Here is a 22159-nt window from a genome sequence, read left to right on the forward strand (position 1 = left end):
AAGAAATGGTGAAGGATGAATTTTAACTTTATATGTTGCAGTTTTTTTTCTGCTTGTCAGGAGAAGAAGCAGTGCTTGGTTCCTTGTCTTCTGCTAGACTATGAATTTGAGGACCCATGGTTGTGGATACATTATAAAAGTGGCGGTGAAACTCCAGTCCGAAATTAGAGTAGTTCAAGGATTAACGGTAGATGTTATTAAGTAGTTGCCTATCAGTTACCAAACAATGGGTAAATTATTTTTGCCTTTTCTTGTCATTACATCTCAAGATGTCAACGAAATTCGTGATAGTACAGTGGATGAATTGAAATACTCTTCATACTCCAACACCATAGTAAATCAAGTGTGGACCTGTTAGGGATAGCTAGCGCAAGAATTAATTCATAGTTATCAAACAAAGAACATAGAAGTAAAAGTTAATATTGAGAAACATCTTACTATAGAGGAAAATGTCTCTCGGAGATGAGTAATTAACCTTCTCTTTTTCAAGACGTATGTTAGTAATAAGTTGTCCATAGATGCAAGTTTCTCTTCCACTTCGCAGTTTGTTGATGGTGTGAGTGTTCGAAAGAGTTTCCCTCCCACCTTCTTAGCTGTAGCTAAACTACAATCAGTATTTAATGTAGCAACTGAATAATGCATTAATTGGTATATCAGATTCCATATCCTTAAAACAAAAGTAGTCTTTTCACGAAATCTATAAAACCAAGTGAAATCAAATTAGATTTTAAGTATTACATAAGATTCGAAATTTACATGTCTAAAATATATATACTCTAACTATATTAGTCTGGCTGACAAAAGTCGAGATACATGCATACAAGTATACTCAAAATATATAAAACCTACATACGACCTGTCATATAATATTCCTGTCCAATATTGCATATCAAAAGGCACCTAAAAACCATTTAAAACTGATTTTTGACAGAAGTTTTTCGTGTATTTAAACTACCAACTTACAATTTTCTACTCACTAATCAAACATACCAACTTTATCAGACAAAATATTTTGCAAAAAGCATGTACAAAAACAAGTTGCTAACCTCGATTGATAGATATATCATATATGATGATAATCCTAATTATCTCTCTCCAATAAATATCAATAAGATAATTAATACCAGACCACGTACTGATAGACAACATTCTACTGTAGATCTTTATCTAATTATATATTTAAAAGAAAGTATTTTTACTTAGGTACATTACTAGAAGAATATTTATTTAAATGTATGTGTTTGAGGTACTGCTTCTGAGTGTAAGGCAGTGTACACAATCATATTAGGAGAACTCACACCGAAGAAAATGCTGAGAATTACGCGGAAGGGTGTTAGCGTGTGTAAAGAAAATGCTAATAACCTTCGTCGAATACATACATGAACCGCTAATGTATCGAAACGCAATACCAGTAAGAAATAATGTTATCATGGAGTTAAAAACAGGTCCAAAGATAACCTGACTTCCCCCCAAAAGAAAGCTTTGTGCAAATTCAAAAAACAAACAAACAATACAAAATCATATAGTTAGAAGATTGTGTGTTAGAGAATTATTAACTCAATAACTGACGAGTCTGATTTTGTTCTCGACTTCAATCTTTATCCCAGAAGGGCAGCTAAAAATCGCCTAAGTGCTTATGTTTAATAAAAAATATCAAGATAAATATACATTTGACATCAACATAACACCGAATTTAGGATGAACATCACTTTAGGATTAACTGAAAACGTTTAGGAAATCTAATTCCTTAAAGCAACAATAATAAACTCTTTACTAAGTTACGAGTCTTATTTTAACACATCTAAGTTAAATTATAATGTAAACTGTACATGATAAATTTAACACATAGGTATATATAGTTAATTCCAACTGACAGTATCTTCTTTATTATCTCTTGCGTTTTGAACAGACAATTTAACATCTAATTACTGAAATGTCAATTTTTTTGTAAACTGCTTGTAAATTACACACGAGACAAAATTTTATACTTCACGTTATATTTGAAGTTATACACAAAAATTATATTCAGCAGTGGCGCTAGTTGTTCTCATTTGTATTTCGTATTGTACTTCGACCGATTAATATGAGTTGGTAGGTTTAGTCATTAGAAATTTGTTCTGTAGACTGTACAATCTTGTTGAAAATTTGGTGCAAGAATCCATTTGATGTATTTGTAGTATTAACACGAAAAATTGAGCTATATATATATATATGAATTAAAAGAGAGTTTAATCCTCAAATGCTTTTTCCTCCTAGTTCTAGAATGCAAGGCCCTAATGGTAATACGAATTCTTGTATATCTATGAATATGAGTGTTTCAATGAATATGAGTGCATCTTGTATACCAAGTGCACCTATGGGTATGTCACTGACAAATGTTAGGCCAGTTATGCCTGGTAGGTATTCAGGTACAGGCTTTGGTTACAATAATGCATGGATGAATCATGGGTCTGGGCAGTATATATCCGTAAATAATGAAGGATTTGGTTCAAATCAGCCGTTACAAAAACAACCCTTAGTAAGTGATGGACTTGGCAGTACCAGTGGTGTAACTAAGGCTGTAAACATTAAAAAGAATTCTGAAAATGATAGTGCCACTTTTAATAATACACAAGAGAAAAATACTTCAGTAGTAGAACCTCTTCCTCCACCACCAACACCATCAGCATTATTGGCACGTATTGGTAAATCAATTCTTGAAAGACAGATGCAAACTAAAGAATATAAAATTAGTAAAACTTTTAAAATTAGTTCTGATAAAGTATGTTTAAAGTTACCTAATAAAACTTCGTCTGAGCCTCTACTGCGTGGTGAAGATGATGAAAAAATATGCAATGATCTAAAAGCTAAAAGTTTTGAACTGAAGAGAAAAGAAGAAACAAGTAAACTTCAATTAAAATCTAACATTGTGACTTCAAATAAAATTCCATTTGAAAATAACTTTGACATGAAATTACCAGGCTTTATAAAAGCAGATGTAGATATGTATGGCCCTATGTCTGGAATGTTAATGCAGAGTGGTCCTTATCCCATGCATGAAGCACCAGTGTTTAGTGGGCCAAGTCAGATATCAGAATTGGCAATATTTAACATTCCAAAACATATGTATGAGCTGGGAATGTTTAATGGCCCTGGTCCAATGGGAATGTTTTTAGGTCCAGGACATACAGGTGGAGTGCAAAATATGATAATGAATGATTCATCATGTGGCACTTTAGCAGGTATGCAAAATATGAGAGGACCTGGCTTTTCACCTTCTCAGTTTAATTGTGAAGTAAGATCAATGGGACCATCAAGAAGCTATGGACCCAAAATTAGTAATATGCAACAATTTGAAGGTCTTCAACCACCAAGGCCTGAAAATTTTATAGGTATGTGTCAAGGACCAAGAACTATACATGGTCCTGATATGATGCAATTCAGATATCCTAGGAAAACTCCAGATGTAACAGGAAGATTTATAGGTCCAAAAACTGATGGGAATGATATGGGTGTGATAAATGGGCCAGTGCCATTTGTTCTTAATCATCCAGATGGCCTTGTTGATTATGAATGTGTAGCGAAAGAACTCGAAAAACCAAACAAAAAAAGGAATACAAAACTGGTTTCAAGAAAAATGTCATCACAACAAGCAAACAATGATGAGCCTCCACATGATCCTAAGAAGGTATTTCCTTACAGTTATCCTAATTAGTAATATAATCACGAGTGTCCTTTTGTGTGTGTTTTTGTTTTTCAAATATAATAGTAGTGAATATTAAAAAAGTGCAAGATTAGAGATGTCTCTCTATCTCATTGATGCCAACCCTGATCCAGCAGATCAAGAGCCATAACATTCAACCTTAATGAAATATAGTATTTCATGTCATTAATTTATCTAGAAATAGTTCAAGTAATTAAAACTAACACACCATAACTTCACAAACTTAAGACTCTAAACTTAAAAATATTTTAATCAAAGAACTAGTATTCTGAAACTTTAAAATCAACATTTATTTTTCTTCATGTACCAACTTAAACGGATCAACCACTTATAAGGTTATCCAAGTACTAACAATATTTACAACCAACTTATCTAAGATTTAGGCTGTGATATTCAGTTAATTGCAAGATATTTGGAATTTGTCAGTTTTTTTGACCTGGTTTGAGTCTTGAACATCTCATACTCTCTATAACGTGTACATTTGATAATATTAGTAATATTAAAATTGTTATCTGTTAAATACTTGAATAAAACTTGTATAAATGTAGCTAAATAAATAATTTGTAGCTCATGATGACAAGAAACTCATCTAAAGTAAAAATGTATTTTGAAGATAGCTGGTCTGAGTATTAAAACTTTAATTAAAATAAAAGTACAGAACAAGCAAGTTTTAATACCCATTCCAGACATCTTGAGGACACAATTCATAGCTCACCATAATGTTAAGTCAGTATAATAAGAAATGGTGAAAGAAACATTCTATGTATAAAAGTGTAATAAATATTAAAATATCTAATATCGTGTAGGATCTACATTTTTGTGTACTTAGCAAAATTATAGAACAGTACATTTCAATTATTTTATTAGATTGTGAATGATGCCTACAATTGTTGAGGCTTACAATAATAAGCCACCAGAAATTCTTCAAATAATTCTTAGTTTCTAGTGTTAAAATGTTGGCCCTATATGCAGTAGTTAGGATTCACATTTAGCTATTATATGAAATATCAATCTCACAATGACATAAATTGGTAATAATGCCCCACTGAAGAAGCACTGTATTCTACTGTGATCATATGTGTGTGTGCAAGAAGGAAGCCAAAGAAACAACCAAGGATGTGACTTCTGTGTCATTTTACCTAATTATGGCAATGTAGTAAGGATAAATTATGTGTAATATTACCACTTTTTAAAGCACATAGTTATGGTTCATTTTAAATGCTTTTACTGCACAGAAGACATTTGGTGTATCAAAAGCATACGATACTAAACCAATACATGTATACTTATTTGTTTCTTTTATATCAATGTAAAATACAATGTTAATCAAAAAATTATTTTAACACCTAATTCCAATAACCTTTTCTTTGTTTAACTTAAAAACCAATACACAATACAGTCATGAAATAATTAACTGTAAAAGTATTTTACCAAAACATTTGATGAATTAAATGCACAACTTTTAATAACTAGATAACTGTAGAAAGAACCTGTAGGTGCTATTATGAAGAGCATAATACTTCAATCTATCTTGAAGCTAAATATCATATTTTTATTTTCTAAACTTCTGTTCTACTAAGTAAAACCTGATATTACAGAGTAATCAGTGAAACTACATTTTATTTTTTTCAAGTTAACTTGTTTGAAGTGTCTAATAATATTTGAAAACGCAAATCCTGAGTATGCCAGTTCTTGAATGTGATGGAAAATCTGGGTAGGTGATTCTAGTTCATGATGGCTCTGAATTAATTTTTAATAAGTTCTGTACACAAGAATGATCATTTTTGCATAACAGTTAGTGCACATTCAGTTAGTAGCAAGTTCAGAAATGTGGAAATCATGTTCTGAAAGCGTATAAGGAAATCAGGTAAAGTATATACAGTTTTAAAAATATCCAAAATTGCTAGAAAATTCTGGTCAGGAGATCTGCCTCATTTCTTTAGAAAAACTTCAATGTAATACTGGCAATTTTGATCTTGCAAGGTATTGGGTGGTTGTCTTTGCTGTCACATAGCATCACAACATTTCTTCAGCACTGAAGGTTTTATTGCACAGTTTTCACAAATGTTTTTAGAGATTTTATTAATTCAGCTATCACTGACAGCTTAATAGTTTGTGTTTGGATGGATTTATTAGTTTTGTTTGATCTCTAGTTTCTACATGATCTGTTTGACTATTGATGTTTTTCACCATGTCTGATTTCTAGTGGTTAAAGATCTCTGTTTTCTGCAGTTGTATCAAGAGCCTTCTCTGTATGTGCATACCTATTCTTAAACACCATTGCTGTTAACGTATTTGACAACTGATTATTAACAGTGTTATCTTTACCCAGATTTCTGTGAAGAAATAGAAAACAAATTGCAAATTATTTGCAGAATTCAAGAGAAAGGTATCTCTGCAAATTTCAACACCTTGTTTTCTATGAAGTTTAATGAATGTCCAGTGCAAAGAATATAAATTGCTGTGGTATTTATTTCATGGGCCTGTATGATTTTGTATTTATCAGACGTGTTTGCTGAAGAATCACATGATTGTCCTCAACACTTTGAAATGTCAATTTAATTTTGTTGACAGTAGTTTAACATAATTTTTTCTATATTCTGAATTTTGGTTACAGGAATGAAAACATGGAATTCTTCCACAGGTGACCATGTCACATTTATGTAATACATAATGATTGTGTATCTGAGTTGTCTGAGGTGTTGTAAAGATTTTGTCAACGTTAACAGAAAAATATTGGACATCCTTAGTCTGCTGAATGGATGCATTTCACATTCTTACTCATTAATCCAGTTAGTTGTTTATGGACAGAGAAATAAAGATAAGGTGTGGTTCTACTTCTTGAATTTACTAAATCATGCATAGTTATCAGACAGGAACCTTTGAGGTGGATTCCTGTACCTAGTGAGGAGACCTCCCAGAGAATGTTCTGTAATATCAGATTACCTCTTCTGGGATCTAAACATCTACCCATGTGTTTGCTGTGCATGGTGACCCATGAAGGGGAGGAGAGAATCCTGGTGGCTAAGGGGTCCAACCCTAACACACCACTTTGGCTTTGAATTCCTGTAGATGGGCAGCCTTGGGATGGCCCTCCCTCAGGGCCAGTCAGCTACAAGTGCAAACTGGAGCCACACTATGATAACTGTAGTGGTTCACACTCCTCTTACTTTAATTCTTGCTCTAAGTGGGTGAAGGAGAAAGAGGTGCAACACTTGAAGACTATGAACAATATCTAACTAACACCAGAGACTCGGAAGATACTGTCTCCCACTCCACCTTGGACATATGCTGATGTACTACATTCCACTGCCACAGTAGCAGTGCAGACAGATTTCTCAATTCTTCCAGCAGAATCATTTACAAAACATTTGAAGTCTTAGAATCTTTTGCCCTTCATTGTTAAAGGAGTTGACAAGTCTACATCTACTCCCATCTCTGTCTCTGCCATTCTTTCTGGTTCACATCCTTTGGCTTTAGGTTTGGGTATTTCCTCATGTCCATCCTCTTCTCCAGCTCTGCAATGCAAAACTTTTGTTCATTCATGCCCTCAGTTACTGGAATCTTTGTCCACAGGTGGAGACCTGTCTACTTGACCTAGGGCAAGATTTGTGGAGGTCTATTGACCTCTATCTGCTAAAAGAAAAACATGATCAAAAACAGAAGGACTCCCCACCCCATTCTCCTCCAGATAAGTAGAAATGGCCACATTGATAGAGTGGAACTGTCAGGGTTTTTGTTCGAATATAGATGACATTAAGGATTTGATTGATTCTTATCATCATTTGTTTCTCTCCCTACAGGAAATGTTTCTAAAACCTACCAATGCAGTCACATTTTTTGGCAATTTTCTTTGTACAGAAATCACAGGTTGCATGAGGGATGAATGTATGGAGGGGTGACACTCCTGGATGATCAGTATGTGCCCACTCTGTCTTTGCCACTCGATGCACCCTTGGAGGCTGTAGCCATCCATGTTCCTTGGGCCATACCATCTCTATTTGTTCTCTCTATCTGTCTCCTGAAGAGACCTATAATTAGTCAGACCTTGATACCCTCATTCAACATTTACCATCTACCATTTTAATCCTGAGGGATTTTAATGGACATAATCCCCTCTGGGTTGGTGCTGATGTTAATGAAAGGATAGTTCCATAAAGTGTATGCTCTTAGACCACAACCTTTTTCTTTTCAATAGTGGTTCTTATACTTATTTTCATGCACTTAGTTTTTCTTTACTGCTATTGGTCTCTCAGCTTGCTCCCCTGCACTTTTTCTTACTTTTGTTGGAGGGTTGATAGTAACCCATGGGGCAGTGATCATTTTCCTATTATTTTGAGATAGACTTGCCATGGCTGATGCCACCCAACCCACATGTTTTGATGCAAGATGGACTAGGTCAACTGGCCCTCTTTTACTGCTCTCTTGTAACTTGATCCTGCTGTCGTCTGTGAGCCATTAGTAGGCTTCTCAGTGAGTGACTGTATTGTTCAGGTAACTGCTCAATGTATTCCTAAACCCTAAACGCATTTTTCATGGTACCCTCATCCATGGTGGAATCCTGCATGCTACATGGCACAGAAAGCTGAAAACTGGGCTGGAATACCTTTCATAAGTATTCCACACTTTTAACTACATTGCTTTTCAGTGAGCCTATGCACATGTTTGGCAGGTTGGACATCAAAGCCAGAAGAAATCTTGAATTAAATACACAACTAGTGTCTCTTCTGCCACCAGTTCCAAAGTTATGTGGGACAAGATTTGGAAGATCAGTGGGTAGTATCTTCCACCCCCTCTTTTGATCTTGCTCTCTGATGGCTAGGAAGTTGCTAATACCTAGAGCATTGCCAGTACTCTTAGCAAAAACTTTTCTTGTGCATCAAGCATTTCTGCTTCATCCCCCCAACTTCTAGTCATCAAGACTCAGACAGAATAATCACCTTTTTTCTTTCAGACTAATCATCTCTATGATTATAATCGCCCCTTGATGCTGGTGGCACTCAAGCTTGCTCTTCATGGATCTGATATTATTCACTACAAGATTATGCATCATCTCTCTCCTGCCACTCTTATTATTCTTCTGATTGTTTCTGACTGGATGTGGCAGGAGAATGCTTTTCCTAATTCCTTCAGACTACAGTCCAACTGCTTTGACAAGCTGTCTCTATAAGATCTTAGAGAGGATGGTTAATGCTCTTCTTGTTTGGTTCCTTGAATTAAACAATCTCCTGGGTGGGCAACCTAGTGTGGGTTTTGATGAAAACACTGCACTGTGGACCACTTGATTTTGACTTGACACTCAAGTGACAGCATTTTATTTCTAGTTTTTTGCACTTTGAGAAAGCTTATGATACTGTGTGGAGGTATGGCATTTTGTGTTGCTTGGTCATTTGATCATTTTTATCAAAACGTTTTTAATGGACTGATGATTCTAAGTTCATACTTTCCATTCTTTCCCACAGGAACTTTGAATCCCTCAGGACTGTGTCTTGAGTGTCACACTTTCATAAAAAAGATTAATCCCATTACAGGACAACTTCCCCCAGTTGCAGACAGATTCTATTTCAACAATTTACACATCTCACATCGGTAGTTGAGTATGAGGTTTTTTAAAAGGCAGCTACAGACTGCCCTCAGTCATTTACAGAAGTGGACCACAGCGAAAAGTTTTACCTTTTCTCTCTCTAAAATTGTCTTCATGCACTTTTTCCACCAATGGGATGTTCACCCTGATCCCAAGCTCCTTCTTCTTGAAGTTGTGCTTCGTGTGATCCCCAAGACAAAGGCTTTTAGTTGACCGTAAGCTGACTTTCATTCCATACGTCAAGCAACTACACATCAAATGTACAAGGGCATTGAAAATTTTCCACCTTTAAGGGAGCATATTAATGTTCTATGCTCAAGATCTTTCTTACCCTCATTTGATTGAAACTTGACTACGGGTCTCTGGTCTAATGGCTCTGCCAGAAGGTTGTCCTTGAAGATTTGGATTCTTGTTCACCACCTGGGTCTTCAACTCTGTATGGGGGCTTTCTGCACTTCACTAGTCCAGAGTTTGTACACTGAGTCTTGTGTACCTCCTCTATACCTCCACTGGTTGTATGCTTCAAAATTTTGATCCTTACCACAGCATCCCACCTGGGATTGTGTTTACCTTCATAAATGGGCCATGCCTTTTCAGAATAGATGGTCTGACATTGTTCCTTTTGGCCTTCATATCCAGGCACAGCTGAATTAGGTCTGTCCTTGGATGATGTTTCAGTCTCCACAGGTCAGCCCATCCAACCATGGCCTATTACCATCCCTAAGTGTGGCCTTTCTTTGAGTCATCTGAAGAAGGTGGATACTGCCAATTGGAAGAACTGTCTTCTGTTTGCCAAACATATTTCAAACCATCCTTCTGTTTGAAACACAGTAGAAATGTGTAATGAATATCAATCCCTTTCATGAAGAATAACTAAATTGAATTGAGAAAGCATATGGAAATACTTGTGCAAGAATAGACAAGCAATAAGAATTTAATTTTCATCAACACTGTAAGTGCAAAAATAAAATTTTCTGAACTCAAACTGTTTAAAAACTTTTATGAAATCAACAAGGCAGGAAAAGTTTTTTGGGGGAAGATTTCACATACTTTTCCTTATAAACTTTTGGGATTGCACATATACATATCCCTCTTTATTCTTTCAGTGGACTCAGTAGATAACCCAGTGTGACTGCTGTAAGAAAACACATGCTTACTGCATGTGAAACCTCTACTCTTCATCTCACAGTTGAAAAAAAAAAGCTAATTAACTCTTAAAATACAGTTTTATTATCCAAATGTGTTATAATATGTTTCATAAGTTAAGCCCTTTAACCTGTTGACTGCTAAGTATTTCAGCTGCTACAATACAATTCTAATGCTTCTTCATTTTGTAACTTTTTTCGTGATGCCATTTTGGATCGAAAGTGAAACAATTTGTAAGTAGGTCAAATGTATGTATGGTGCTGACATCAAGCGTTGAAGTTGGGTATTATTGAAAACGAAGTAACTCATCTGTGGCACTGTGTTACCGATCAGCTTGGACGAGTTATCTCGTCTACGGCACTGAACAGATTAATAGAACACTCAACATGACTGACATTTTAACAAATTATTTTCAATCTTAATTTCAGCCAAAATTCATTAGATATAGGATTACATGGGTATCATTTTTTTATATTCTGCTTCCTAAATTACCAGTATCTTTTTGTTCATCTGTATTTCAAATTAAAATCAAAAATTGTAGTTGCACTTGCAAAAAATATTGCACATAATGCAAGTTAGCAGAAAATGGATTCAAAACATTTTGTGAGAGTGCAAACAATTATTTATACACTGTAAATCAACCACAGCACAATTAAGACTGATTGGTTTGGCAACAATTTTGATCAAGCAGGAACTTTCACAAAAAAAAATCAAGCAGTTTTTGATTTCATCTTGGTTAAAGCCAGAAAAGTGAAAGTTCTAGTATAATATTTTACTTGTTATCACATAACAGTTTTTTTTTTACTTGTGCTATCCTCCATGAACAAAAATGTAAATTTACTCACCTATCCTCGTGATTTCTCATAGAATAGCCCTACTATAGCGTGCAACTGAGCATATGACAACTCTATACCAACAAGAGTTTGACATACCATTCTAGTTTGTTGTCATTTATTTGTTGCTTACTTAGTATTTCTAGAATACTTTTCTCTTTTCATTTCCACATAGTATTACTATAGTGTATTCTGTTATGGATTTGACTACTGATCTACCACTCCTTACTACTTCTGTGACTCCACATGTTTTGCAGACGTTTCAGCCATGATGCATTTGGAATTTGCAGCCTGCAATATCTCTTGAACCTTAGCCATATCTTCTGTTTTTATGGGAATATGGTGCTGATAGTGAAGAGGATCTGGACAGACATTTCTCACCTCCAGCTTGTGCTGCACCATCTTATGCTACCCTTCCAGAATCCTCTCATTCTCTTTGGGTTTTTTTTTTAATGTGATTTCCCAAGTGTTTTACCTGTTATTTCTCTTTTTGGTGGATACACATACCCATCTATTTTCCATGCTGGTGTGTTTATTTTCTCAGCCTTATTCCTTGTTATACAGCTCCTTTGTTGTTGAGATCCCCTTGACAGAGATGCTCTCTTGTCTCACATGCATCCACCTGCTTTCTATTTGCAAGATCTCTATTTGACCTCTTTCTTATGCCTTCCTATTTTTGGGGATCATTCTGATATACTGGAGTCTTAGGTGAAAGCTGCATGCAAACATTCCACCCTTTCCTCACTTTTCATCATCTTTCTCAAATCTCGTCTACCTGTTCCTGTGTCTTGCCTCTTTGCATCTTCTTACTACCAGTGCGATTCTCCTCAATTTCTGCAGTAAGTCACCAAATTGAGTTTCCCTCACCCTTCATTGGTTATTCACTCCAAGTTTTTGTTAGACCAAAGTCAATTTCTTGGATACCTACCTTCATATCACATTCTTGACTGCATCCAGATATTTCCTTCTGTTTGTTCACAGGAGTTGAGTGTTTCAGTTATGTGCTATAACTTTCAGTTTTTTCCAGATTCTGTTACATATTTTCATCATTCATCCTTTCTCTCCTGCTTTGCTCTTTTCACCTGATTTGTCTGCCTTGTCCAATTCCTTTACCTGATTGGAATCTCAGTGTGATCCTACATGTCCTTACTCTTTTTCCCTTTGAACTTTTGGTCACTTGTTTATTATACCTCATCTTCCTCAAGATGTATTTTCTTCTCTTTATTTACACTTGGTTGTCATAAGTCAGGTATCTTCTCTGTCAATGTCTCTCATGTCTTCTATCACCATACTTATGTTCTCTTTCATCCAGATTGTAGCTTCTTCCCTAAGACATCAATAGCACATAAAAGAGACATTATCTTCACTTCTGTTTCCATCTCTCCATCTCTTATTTCTATTCCTGTTCCCTATCCTAATCATCTCATTTGTCTAGTACATGCTCTGCTTTGTTATATCACCCACACTGGTTCCTTCCATGGATCCTGTTCCTATCTTTTTATACCATGAAATAGTTTCTCTACTCATTATCTTTCTCCTATCATCCTTACCAAATGTATTCTCCAGCTTTCATATTGCTTATGCTTCATTATCTAAGGATTCTCATAACAGTTTCCAAGATTCCTTCCACAAAAGACATCATCTCTCTGGCTGCTCAATTCAGTCATCCTTAAGAAGAGATTGTGCAGACTAGCATGTAAACCATGCCTCATAATTTTATAGCCCAATGCCATCATCATCTGACTATTAGTTGCCAATTGGCATCATACATAATATCTTCTATGAAAGGGTAAGGTCCTCCTTTTATTTCTTCCATTTTCAGTGACCCTTTTTCTTATTCTGGATCACGCTTTATGTCAAGTGGTGCCTCTCCAGGTATACTTAAATCTAAATCTGCATCATATGGCTGTACATGTTTATAATGCTCACTGAAGAGATGAAGTGTTCCACAAGATCACTGGAAGTTGCCTCACAGTGTGTTATTTCATAAATAAGGTCCACACCAAACTGTTCCAACTCATGGACTATCATGAGTAAAGAAGTGTTGGGATCACTGTCCATCCCTCTGATTCTGTTTGAATAAACTGGGACCTACCTGCTTTTCAAAATAGAATTTTGTAGCCACCCATTGCACTATCTTACAGTGTGGGAGTCCTCCTGATCAATTCCTAACCAGTGGAGTAGTGAACTGTGAAAACTTTCTCCTGAGTGTGACAAGTTCCATTCAATTGAGAGTAGGTTGGGTGTGATATGTGATTATATAGATGCTGAGTGCTTACTCTTCTACTGTGGATCAGAAAAATAAAAAAAAAATTGTTATACTTCCTTGTTTTGGACTAAACGAATTCACCACATACAAATTCACTCCTCCAGCTTGGTTTCTTCCTATCCTCTGGGTGGTTTGAGTTGTATCAACAGGACCAGCCAACATAAATTCTCACATATATGGTTGATAGTGATACTTCTTCTACTGTGTACATGACAACAAATTCCTATCACCATGTTTGCATGCCTCATTTCTACTGAAATTGTTTGGTTTCTAGGAGTGCTGGTGTTGGTTGTGTATGAGATATACTCTGTCTGGATTGTTGGAATGGAATTTGATTTTTCTTTTCACTTCCTTGTATTGAGGTGATGATCATTGTGGCCCTTCTCCTTCTACTGTGAACCAAAAGACAAGTGCCTGATGGTGCCTGATTTTGGACTGGAGTTGATGTACCAAATATGGTCTGGCAAGTTCAGTTACAGATTTGAAATGCAATGTTTTTGCCCATTTAAGTAACGTTTATCTTAACAACATGGGAAAAGTATGCCAGGTACAGATGAGGCATAGTCTTTCATGAATATGACCTTATACATTAGAGCAGTAGTTCCCAAATGGTGTGCTGCAAAATTTTCTAAATGTATGGCATCAGGTATGCATTTTTATGACCATGTAAAATAATCAAGTTTATTTAGGTCAACGTGGTATTATTATTGAATTGAGAGTATTTTTATTTATTCAGAATGGTCCTAAATTAGTGTATTTCATGTCTTTAATCAGAAAAATTGTCCTCTTTTTCGATGCATGGTCAGATGAGCATTCCAGAAAGTTAACATTATTTTCTTGGTGTGACTTGAACATAACACTTTTGGGACCCATTGCATTGACCCTTTGGATGCTCATCTTGGTAACTTTTACACTATTTCAATTTGGGACTCTAGCTGTTTTGTGAGATTAGCTTAAGTATATCAGATGCTAGCATTTTGTTGCACTGAAAAGGTATTTTTGATAGATATTGTTCTCATTCTTCCTACCCATACTCTCCATTTCAACTGTATCTTTTATAGCCCAGTTGGTAACACTGTGTAACACAAATGTTGTTCTTAGTAGTACCAGAGATGTCAACCATTACGATTTGAGCGTAATCATTACGATTGTGGTGTATACATTACGACTATACGCTCATACAGACAAATATTACGATTTGTTGCAACTCCCACATTATTATATAGGTCTATACAATAGAGTGATAAATTGTTCCCCCAGGGCTTGAAAGGGGTGAAAAGAAAATTTCTAGTGAGATATAAATAAATTTTATAATAAATAAAAGATATAGTCCAAATGGCTACTCGAGATAATCATGTTTGTGCTTGAAATAATAAAAAATATTTGTATCTCTGACATCTACCAATAGATTGAATATGGTGCTTCTCCATACTGGGTACATGGGGGAATCCATAGTTCAGTCATCAATGCTTGTCAGCCAATCAGTGCTTGCGTAGATGAGTATTTCTTATTTTCTCAGCAGCATAGAAACACCAATGCAATCATTCACAAGATGGATAAAAAAGAGGCCTCGTTCACCAGATTGTCATGCTTCTGGCAAATCTAAAAGGATTAAAACTGTGAGCTAAAAATTTAGGAAAGAGTATAGTGCAAAATATTCAGTCATTGCATCAAAAGTCAGTGACAGTCATGTGTTTTGTACAGTTTGTCACATCAATTTTTTTGTGGTGCATGGCGAGATAAGCGATTGTTCCAGACATACAAAATTGGCATCTCACCAACAAAAGGCTGAGGTGAAGACAAAAACCATACAGATAATGACATTTATGAGTAAGAATTCAGAATATGAAACCATAAATGCAGAAGTGATGTTCATGCAATTCGTCATTGCTCATAATTTACCCCTAGCTGTAGTCAATCATGCAGGACATCTATTCAGAAAAATGTTCCCAGACTTTGATACAGCAAAAAAATATGGCTGTACTAGAACCAAAACTACAGCCATTGTACAAATGTTGGGTTGTGAAAAATGACAAAATGATTTCAAGCATACTTACTAACAGTGTTTACAGTTTCTTACTAACAGTGTTTACAGTTTAGCCACAGATGGATCCACATACATGGATGACTCAAAACTGTATCCAATTGTTGTACAATATCTTGACCTTTGCTTGGAAAAATTTTGTTCTCTTTTGACAATGGTGGAATGGAAAGCTTCAACAGGAGAGAATATTTTCAAGCTTTTGGACCACGGACTGACAAAGAGGAAAATTCCATGGGAAAACTGTCTTAGTTTTTCTTCAGACAATGCCTCAGTTATGTCTGGTATAGGTAAAGGTGTGATGGGACACATCTCAAGACAACAGCCTAGCATTAACTTCATGGACTGTGCCTGTCACCTCATGAATATTGCTGACCAGAAAGCTTCCAGAGAACTGCCCTGCCCAGTTTTTGATATATTGATAGATATCTACTATTTTCTTGACAAAAGTGCTAGCAGAAAACAACATTTCAAAGAGTTTCAAGGATTGTATGACAAAGAAACAAGAAAAATTATACAACTTGTTAACACAAGATGGTTATCACTTGAGGTGTGCCTCAACAGAATATTGGACATGTGGAAGTGATTGAAGAAGTATTTTCACTGTGAAAAGGAAAAACTAGATTCAAAAGGATCTAAACATGCAGCTCAGTCAGGCAGCAAGACTTTAACAATCAAGCCACCCTCTCAGCCACACAGGGACACAGTCAAGACACCCAGCCACACAGGTACACACTCAAGACATCCTCTCAGCCACACAAGGACACAAGGCAACAGTCTTCAAAAGCAGACAAAGAAACATTTGACATAACTCAATATATGTTTAGGCAGTCTGACCTTGAACTAAAGAAGAGACAATCTATGAAAAAAGAGAAGAAAACAAAAGCTAGCAAGGAAGTAACCAAGAAAAGTTATGTGCAGAGCAAGTTAGATAAGTTAACAGTTTTCTTTGCAACTGTAATATAAATCACTTTCATGTATCAGCCCCCAAATATGGTCTCCAAATGTGTTTTTGTTATACACTCCTTGGTATCAGCATTTAAAGTCCAGTATATCTTGGTGTAAGTGCTTGCCTTGCTCTTTGAGGTGCACCGAATGAGCCAGGGGAAGAGATGGATACTTATTCCTGTTATGGAGCAGCACAGCTTTGAGGCATCTGCATGAGCTGTCAATGAAAAGGCACCACTTGTTTGAGTTACACGCAATTCCAATTGCCTTGCACAGACCAGATACATTGTGGCAGAAGCAGAGCCTTTCTTGATTAGTGAAGAAGCTTGAAAAAATGTTGGTGATGCTTCCTTTGACTTGTGAATTGCACGCTTTCATCTAACAAATCCCACTCCTTGAGCCTAGATGTCAAAAGCTCAGCATTTGATTTTGTTAGACCAAGATCTCTGATCAAGTCATTGAGGTCTCTTTGGTTGGGGTAGTTTGAATTTCTCTTACCAGCTGCACCTCTGAAATTGTAATCTGAATCTTCAACGTCTACCTCCTCTTCTGATTTGCTACTCTCTTTTGAGGATGGCTGCTTTCTCTCTGGTGGAGTGGGTAGAGGAATCTCAGGGCAGTGTGGCACTGGGGCGATGGATGATGGAAGGTCAGGATAGATGATAAATGCATTCTTGCCAACCCAACATTTGGAAGGGTCTACTATACAGAAGTAGCAATTGCTTGAGTGGTCAGTGGGTTCATTCCAAATTTGTGGAATAGCAAACTTCATGGCTCTCTTTTCCCCTCTGCAAATTAAAATTGTTATTATGAAGAATAAATTTCTTTCATCCACAACTAATGTGTAAGAAGTTCATGCAAGATATTTTGTATGTGATATTTTTCTATACTATTGAAAATTAAAGAAAAGGTATTTAAATTTTAAAAGGTTTAAAATTTGTATAATATAAAATCTTATTATTCAAGCAAGCAAATATTGTCCGTCTTACCTTCACATGTAAAATGAGGTGCAAGAGTTTGTCTTGATCCCCGACAAGCATCCCGAAATATGTCTTGTAGGCTTCACATGTTTTAGCAGATGCTGCCACAGAGTACTTTTTTTTGCTCTTATCTTGATAAATTGGCCACATACATAGCAGAGTGCATTTTGAGAATGTTTGCAGCTTCTTGATTCCATCTCGGATAAAATCAGATAAGTCTATGCTTCAAAGCATAGGTTGTACGTCTAGCAGAAGAAAGATGAATGAAACGTATCTACTGTGAAGCAAGGGGTTGGCATTGTGATGGGTTGGGGTTGTTTCTCTGCTGAGGCAGCATGAGATATTTTCAAAATAGATGGAATAGCGGACCAGTGCAAATACCAGCAACTACTAATCCATCAGTATAAATACGCGGACTGTTTGAATTGTGCGGCTCCAGTTGGTTCCAGGGGAATCCGCTTGGTGTGGCTAGGTTCGCACAGATCAGCTGATTATGATGCCATTTCCTGATTGCAGATATCTTCATTTGTGTATTAGCTACGCGGTTTTAAGTGAAGTGCGATTTTTTCGTTTGGCGGATTTCAGAATGAATGACCTGAAGGAGCAACGACTTGCTGTGAAATTTTGTGTTAAACTTGGAAAATCTGCGACTGAAACTTTTGCTATGCTTAACACGGCTTACGGTGATGTTGCTATGAAGCGTACATCATGTTTCAAGTGGCATGAATGTTTTAAGGACGGTCGACAGTTCATTGAAGATGATGAGTATCCTGGACGTCCTTCCACGTCAACTGACGACCCACACGTCGACAAAATCAACATCCTGCTGCGGACAAATCGACGTCTGGCTGTCAGGGAGCTTGCTGAAGAGTGTGGGATATCAGTTGGATCTTGTTACGAGATTTTGACCGAAAAATTGAAGATGCACCGCGTTGCTGCGAAATTCAGCCCTCAGAACTCCCCAAACTCAAAAGACCCTTGAAAGGAAGAAGATTTGAGATGATTCCCGAGATTAAGGCAAATGCGACGAAGGAGCTGAAGGACATTACAAAAGAAGCGTACCAGGACTGTTTCAACAAGTAGAAACACCGTTGGGATAAGTGTGTGCATTGGGGAGGAGAGTACTTTGAAGGGGTCCCAGACCTGTAACTTCTAAACAAAGTACATTTTGTTTTATGACGTCAGTCCGCGTATTTTTTGAACAGATCTCGTATGGTCTGAAATGCTGTAACCACTCCACACCATCTGGCAAGTTCAGTTACAGATTTGACACGCACATTTTCTGCATTTTACTGAATATGTGGTTTACATATTACTGGTAAAGGATTCTACTACCAGGGAGGTAATAACCTCAAACGCTCATCCAACCTATGTAGAAATTAATTAGCCCCAATCTCAACCTAATTGTGCAGATCTGAGATTTTGAATAATCAAAAACTGGACAAATCAAAAGTTATTTCTAAAGAAACTATAAAAGTGTATTAAAGACATTTGGTCTAAAATTCCAAAGGACATTGATTAAACATGTAATAACAATGCTAACAAGACTGACTGCAGTTATAAAAGCAAAAGTGGGACACAAAATATTGACTATTTGCTGAACTCAAGCACTTCCACTGAGTTTCTGTTGCACTAAATATGAAGATTAATAAACTTTCACTGTTTTATCTGTAACCTACCTCTTCAGGTAGCCAAATGCCTTGTCATCTGATAAGTGACTTGCAATGAAAGGATTAACAAGACTCCCACTGTCTGTATCTACTATCTAGCAAAACCACATCCAAGGGAATGGGCCTTGTTCATGTTGCACAATCTTCTTTTAACTTAGTCAAATCACCTTTGACAAAAACCTGGTGCTTGAATTACTGTTGCCTTCTGTTTGTTACATAAGCATTTCTGATACTTGTGTAATATAATATTAGAAGAGAAAAATACAAAATTAGAAATAATAATCAAGGAAGTTCAACAGGGAGTGGATAAAAGTTAGGGTAAAGATTGCTTTAGATAGCATAAAAATGAAAGTAGTGAAAAAAAAAAGCTATAGTAGGTTTAGTTAGCATTCAGGTACCAGTCCAATATATTTGAACTTTTGGTTGCTTACACAAAAGGATGAAGAAAGTGATCAATATATTTACACAACAGGGAACTGTTGTAAGTTTCGGTAACCAAGTCATTTTTTTGTAGTGAAGAGTGTAGTAAGCCTCTTAAACTAACATTTGTTTGCAAGGATTTAAAATACAGAACTAATATAGTGTGTTGATGGTGGTTGTAAATAGCATTCTTTTTTTCTCATGTATGTTTGAGAGAATAATGTAAGTAAGTGTAAATCTAATGAGCTGCATCAAACTTATAATGATAGATATAGATATCTGACCCATTCAGGAATGTTCTTTTGTAAAAAATGCAAAAGTGAACTACGTTGCATGATCCAAGGCTTAAATGAAAGATCATCAAGGGTAGAACTGGTAATTACTTGAAGTTGCTAATCAATTAATTGTTGACCTCATTGATGAGGTACATCTAACTAATTAGTTATTCTCAAATCAGACTGATATTCTTATTTTTATTTTTTAAAGACAGTTTTAATCTGACAGTATTATACATGAAAAATGTATTATGTATTTAAATAGTATGAAACCTGTAACATTCTGTAAATATGATTATTAATACTATTGCTTGTGGAGGTGGTTGTTTTAATCTGTTAATTAGTATAATCAATTACATTTGAATAGCAATACATCAATTGATGAAAGTTAAGAAAAATGGCTCTTACTCTCCAGATAAATATAAAATAATTTTTATTTTAACCAACATTTTACCTTTGTGGGTTCTTCAGGGTTAACATACATAACTGTTTGATAAACAGTTTTCAAACAGTTATGTATGTTAACCCTGAAGAAGTTGCAAAAGCAAAACTTTGATGTAAATAAAAAATATATTTTATATTTATCTGGAGTGTAAAAGTCATTTTTGTAAATCTCTCCAGTATGCTCTACAAATTTTGAAAGACAACTTTAATTGATGTTATGTAAACTGATCAGTTAATTGTTTAAATTATAATTAAATTGATTATAATGAAAACAATGCAGTAATTGAAATATTGCCATTTTTTGTTTTGTTTTGTTTTATAACAAGTGAACAGCTTTAAAGTAAAGAAGATTTGTTTTTAGAACAGTTATAATGCTTTGATTACTGGTGTGATAATTCTCAGGTACACAGATTTTAATGGTAATAAGGTTTGGATATTTAAGTTAATATTGAACAGTCTAATAGTGCATTTAAAGTTTAAAATTAATAGTTGTTACTTATGCATGTGCATATCAAACCACATGTATTAACAGGTATTAATTTTTGATTGAACAGAAAAAAGAAAAATGAATAAATGTAAAAAAATAGGGAATGTATTATGTGAAATATTTGCATAATATTTGTGAGGTTGTTTGATTATATTATTAGAGCTTCTTAATTCTCGTGTTCATGGTTTAGTACTGTGGCATTTTGTTGAGAAAATTTTTTTTTATTCATATGCTCATAAACTTGGGAAGGGTTTTTTTGTGTTCTTTTAACCTGATCTTCCCAATTCATGTATTAAAAGACTGGGCAACTGTTACTATTTTGTAGATAGGAAAAAAAAAATCCTATAACCTGAGTGTTTTCAGAAGGGTAAACTAAAGAAGAAAGGTCCACCTTTCAAAAGCACTTGAGTTGTAGAGTTTTTAAAATTTCTTTCAAGACTTCTTGAACTTACATGCTTTCCTAACACTATTTTGTAAGTCCTTTCTGGTGGGGTGGGATAATTATATAATTTTATTAATCTGTATTTCTAAAACATACCATCTACTATAGCTATTTCTTGATTTCCAATATTTTTGTTCATCTAAACATTGAGAATACTTGCTCCACTCTTTTATATCCCACTTAAGTGCCTTTGGCAAATTCTAATCTGCAAATTTCTCCACCAGCTTTAATGAACCCCCTATCTAGGTACTGTATATAAGCATTTTACCCTGATAATGTAATCACTTTTTCATGACAAAGCATTTAGCATGGGTTTCTATCAACAAGAATGGTGTGATTCTTTACTGTTTATATTGTGAATTTGAACACAGTATTTCTACAGAAATTTTGCACTTATACATTATTTAACAACAACAACAAAATAATTCTATATACATAGACATGTATAGATTGATGGTGTCTCTCCAGGGTGTTCCGAGACAAGTTTTGCCAATGACATGGGAAAACTGGTGAGAATTTAGACTTGATTTTTCTATCTCTCTCTTTTACTAGGCCAGCCTCTGTAAAGGATCATTTTGAGCATTACTAGGCCAGCCTCTATAAAGGATCATTTTGAGCAGCCACCTCCAGCCCTTTTTTATCATTTGGTTACTCAGGTTTTTGAGGTTTTGAGGGTCTCTTCTTTTGCATTTGACTATACTCCTTTCTTAGCAGAGAAGACAGCAAGTGACTACTTGATTTTTCCTACTTCTTCTGGTGTTGCTATTCATGCTGGGAGATTTTCTTTTCAGTTATGTGATGAGATAGCTATGTCTTGTCTTCTATGTCTACTGGATCAGCAGACTTTGGCTTATCACTGCCAGGAGGATGCCTGTTTAGAATCTCAACAGGTGGATCCCCTTATGGACCCCTGGGGG

The 22159-nt window shown here is 35.5% G+C and overlaps 1 protein-coding gene across 7 annotated transcripts in view; it reads left to right on the forward strand.

Annotated features, from left to right (window-relative positions):
* Positions 1-2042: 2042 nt before the first annotated feature.
* LOC143232829 (uncharacterized) overlaps positions 2043-22159 on the forward strand; it is a 115210-nt gene continuing 95093 nt past the window's right edge. For 5 of the 7 annotated variants that reach the window (XR_013017807.1, XR_013017806.1, XM_076468749.1 and 2 more), the window contains exon 1: positions 2043-3667. Coding sequence is in view for 4 of the 7 variants with exons in the window: in XM_076468749.1 (XP_076324864.1) it covers positions 2240-3667 (1428 nt within the window). In the remaining 3 variants the exon portion in view is untranslated. The remainder of the gene's footprint in view (positions 3668-22159) is intronic. The other 2 variants (XR_013017805.1, XM_076468747.1) reach the window with 2 other exon arrangements.

This window comes from Tachypleus tridentatus, chromosome 11 (genome assembly GCF_004210375.1).
Source record: "Tachypleus tridentatus isolate NWPU-2018 chromosome 11, ASM421037v1, whole genome shotgun sequence".
Taxonomy (NCBI): domain Eukaryota; kingdom Metazoa; phylum Arthropoda; class Merostomata; order Xiphosura; family Limulidae; genus Tachypleus; species Tachypleus tridentatus.